At 38.8% G+C, this 3457-nt stretch overlaps 1 protein-coding gene across 1 annotated transcript in view; it reads left to right on the top strand.

Annotated features, from left to right (window-relative positions):
* LOC18770035 (1-aminocyclopropane-1-carboxylate oxidase homolog 4) overlaps nt 463-3457 on the top strand; it is a 9679-nt gene continuing 6684 nt past the window's right edge. The window contains exon 1 of the mRNA XM_007204416.2: nt 463-1570. Within this exon, the coding sequence (XP_007204478.2) occupies nt 722-1570 (849 nt within the window). The 5' untranslated portion in view covers nt 463-721. The remainder of the gene's footprint in view (nt 1571-3457) is intronic.

Raw genomic sequence — 3457 nt, 5'->3', positions numbered from 1 at the left:
TCGTCGATTATTTTGGCATTCAAGTTTTTTTTTTTTTTTTTTTTGGGGGTGCAAAAGGCATCAATATATTATTGAATAGGAAGTAACCGATAAAAAAGAAATTAAAGTTTAGAAAAATAGATGAGTCTCTTTACACATAAAGGTTCGATCGTTGGACTTACAAAGTAGCGCTAAGTATTGTTTTCTATAATGCAAGAATGAGCACATTCTTAGTGTTTTTTTGTAATTATTAAGTCTTCATTATCCAGATAACTGGTGGAGATTGAAATGTGTGAACAAATATATTAATTTTAAATTACTATGGAGGAGGAGATTGGTAATCCCAATATTGAAATACTTTTTGTGATTGTGAATGGGCGCACGTTTTCAACCAAAAAAAACGTCTACATAATCATCATTTATTGGCACCAAGAATAATTTGACAAAACTGAAATAAAATACAAACGAGTTAGAATTTTCGTGGAGAAAATATGGACGTTTTTACTGAAATAAGTATAACGTGCATGATGGGGATGATGACACATGTATGGATGTGCATTCTCTACCCTCTTTTTTCCAACTCCATGAAAAGGGAAATGAATGCGGTCGGTAAACTTGAAACTTTCAACGATATAAAAATAAATAAATAAATAAAAGAAAAATGAACACTTTCCCTTTCCTATATATATAACATAGAAGAAATATATTTGCAATTCTGTCGAAAACTAGTCATAGTGAGAAAATGGCAGCCAGTGTTGATGCAAGTTCAAGCTCATATGATCGCATGAAGGAAGTGAAGGAATTTGACGAGTCAAAGATGGGAGTCAAAGGCCTCTCCGATTCCGGCATCACTTCCATTCCTCAAATTTTTGTCCACGACCCTCAAACCCTATCCGACCTCAAACCCTCCTCCAAGCCAACTGCCGCTGTCAAACCCACCATCGACCTCTCCCACATCACCTCCCCTGCCCACCGCCCCAATATCGTTGACCAGGTCAAGGCCGCCGCCAAAACCTTTGGCTTCTTCCAGGTCACCAACCACGGGGTGCCCGTCTCGGTCCTAGACGAGACAGTGAACGCGGTCAAAGCTTTCCACGAGCAGCCCCATCAGGTGAAAGCCGAGTACTACAAGCGAGATGAAGGAAAGGGAGTTATGTATGCCAGCAACAACGACTTGTACCGTACAACCGCCGCCAGCTGGCACGACTCGCTGCAGATGTGGATGGGGCCGGAGCCGCCCAACGTGGAGGAGATCCCGGAGGTGTGCAGGGAAGAGTTGGCTGCATGGGATTTGCATGCAACCAAGGTGGCTGATGACGTTATGGAGCTGCTCTCGGAAGGGTTAGGGTTGGAGCGTGGGAGGTTTAAGGAGCTGACGTTTTCGGATTCAAGGGTGCTTGTGGGGCACTGCTATCCTTACTGTCCTCAGCCTGATCTGACGGTAGGGATTAAGGCACATACGGATCCCGGGATCGTGACGGTTCTGTTGCAAAACCATGTGCCGGGGTTGCAGGTTAGGCATGAGAATGAGTGGTTGGATGTGAAGCCTGTGCCTGGTGGTTTGATCATTAACGTTGGAGATTTTCTTCAGGTAAATTCAACTCCGAATCTAATAACATAACATTTAAAACTCTAATACACCGATGCGGCATGCCGATCTAGTGTGAGTTTATAATCTGGTTGGATTCAATAGATTTGCATCGTCATTTCGTGCTTACGGTATAGGATACACACCACAACTTTTTTTTCTTCCTGTGTTTTCCTTTTTTGAAAATAATTTGATATGCAAGTTAGGTGGAGGATCGATAGCCGACATTACAGAATGATAACAAGCGGACTCTTTCTTATTAAAAGTAATAATAACAAACGTTTAAACTTTTGTTTTGTTTTGTTATTTCAATAAAGCATAAAGGTACGTGAAGCTGAAGGGAAGGGAGTATCTTGAGACCAAATCTTACCTTGTTGTGAAAATAATAAGTAAAATGGACTTCCTGTTGTAAAGTATAAAGTAGTGGAGCCCACTTACTATTTGGTGCATGAAGTTATTGCACATTCACGGGCATCACATTTCCTTGCCTATAAATATTACATGATTGTGCCTTTGCACCTCCAATGGAGAGAAGATAGAAGAGAAAGAGAGAAACGGAAAGAAAGAAAGAGAAAGGAGGAAAGAGAAGAGGAAAGAGAAGAAGAAAGGGAAAGGAGGAAAGAGAAGAAGAAAGGGAAAGGAGGAAAGAAAAGAGGAAAGGGAAAGGAGGAAAGAAAACAGGAAAGAGAGTCAGGCAGAGAAGAGGGAGAGAAGGAAGAAATAGGGTGAGTGAGCAGAGAGAAAATTTAGTGAGCCTTACATATTGTAAACTCTAAAGTTGTAGCCCAATTATTTTACATAGTGGAAAAGTTACTACTGCTGCTCTCCGGAGATATAGGCATAGCCGAACCTCGTTAAATACTGTGTCTCATCTACTTTACGTGCAGCTCAATATTCGCACATATTCCAGGTTATTTTATAACACGTTATCAGCACGAGAAGCTCTCGGGTATAATTTTTGTGCTGCACTATTATTTATACTACTAACCATTATGTTGATGTAAAGAAGAAAAGCCAACGCATCTAGCTTTCCACTAATATATCAGTATAATATATATATATATATATTATATATATGAAAAGTTGATGGTAATATAATATACTATATTTATCTGCTTTTCTATTACTAACCATTAACAAAAATGGACCCTTGGTAATACTAAACATATTATCAGTGGGAGACCGTTACTAATACTAACACTTTCCTTATCTTGTTCAGTGGTGGTTTTTATTCCCACATTTATTTTATTTACTGTATGGTGTAGGTTTATTATCCATACAATAGTATTTATTTAAAAGGGTGGTGCGGGTTTATCGCCCACGCCTTTGCTTTTATTTAAATGTATGGAGCAGAATTAGTGCCCATACAAGCACGTTTACTTTATCGCAAATTTACTTTTACTTAAAGTATTATTTATGGTATGGTGTAGGTTTATTACCCATACGGCAATATTTATTTAAAGGGTGGTGCGGGTTTATCATCCACGCCTTTGCTTTTATTTAAATGTATGGAGCAGAATTAGTACCCATACAAGCACGTTTACTTTACCGCACATTTAATTTTATTTAAGGTTTGGTGCGGGATTAACGTCCATACAGCAAGCTTTTAATTTATTTAAGGTATGGTGCGGGATTAACGTCCATACAGCAAGCAATTTAATTTATGAATTTAATTTACTGCACATTTACATTTATTTAAAAGGGTGGTGCGGGTTTATCGTCCACGCCTTTACTTTTATTTAAATGTATGGTGCGGGTTTATCGTCCATACCAGTAATTTATTTACCAGCAATTTATTTTATGGATTAATTGTGCTGTATGATGAGTTTTTACAGTATGCAGATCAGGACCAGAAGTTCCTTGATCCTCATCATACAATTACATCAGGAC

The sequence above is a fragment of the Prunus persica genome, chromosome G7 (genome assembly GCF_000346465.2).
Source record: "Prunus persica cultivar Lovell chromosome G7, Prunus_persica_NCBIv2, whole genome shotgun sequence".
In the NCBI taxonomy this organism is placed as follows: Eukaryota; Viridiplantae; Streptophyta; class Magnoliopsida; order Rosales; family Rosaceae; genus Prunus; species Prunus persica.
The sequence above is the reverse complement of the archived record's forward strand: the minus strand, read 5'-3'. Positions and strand labels throughout refer to the sequence as shown.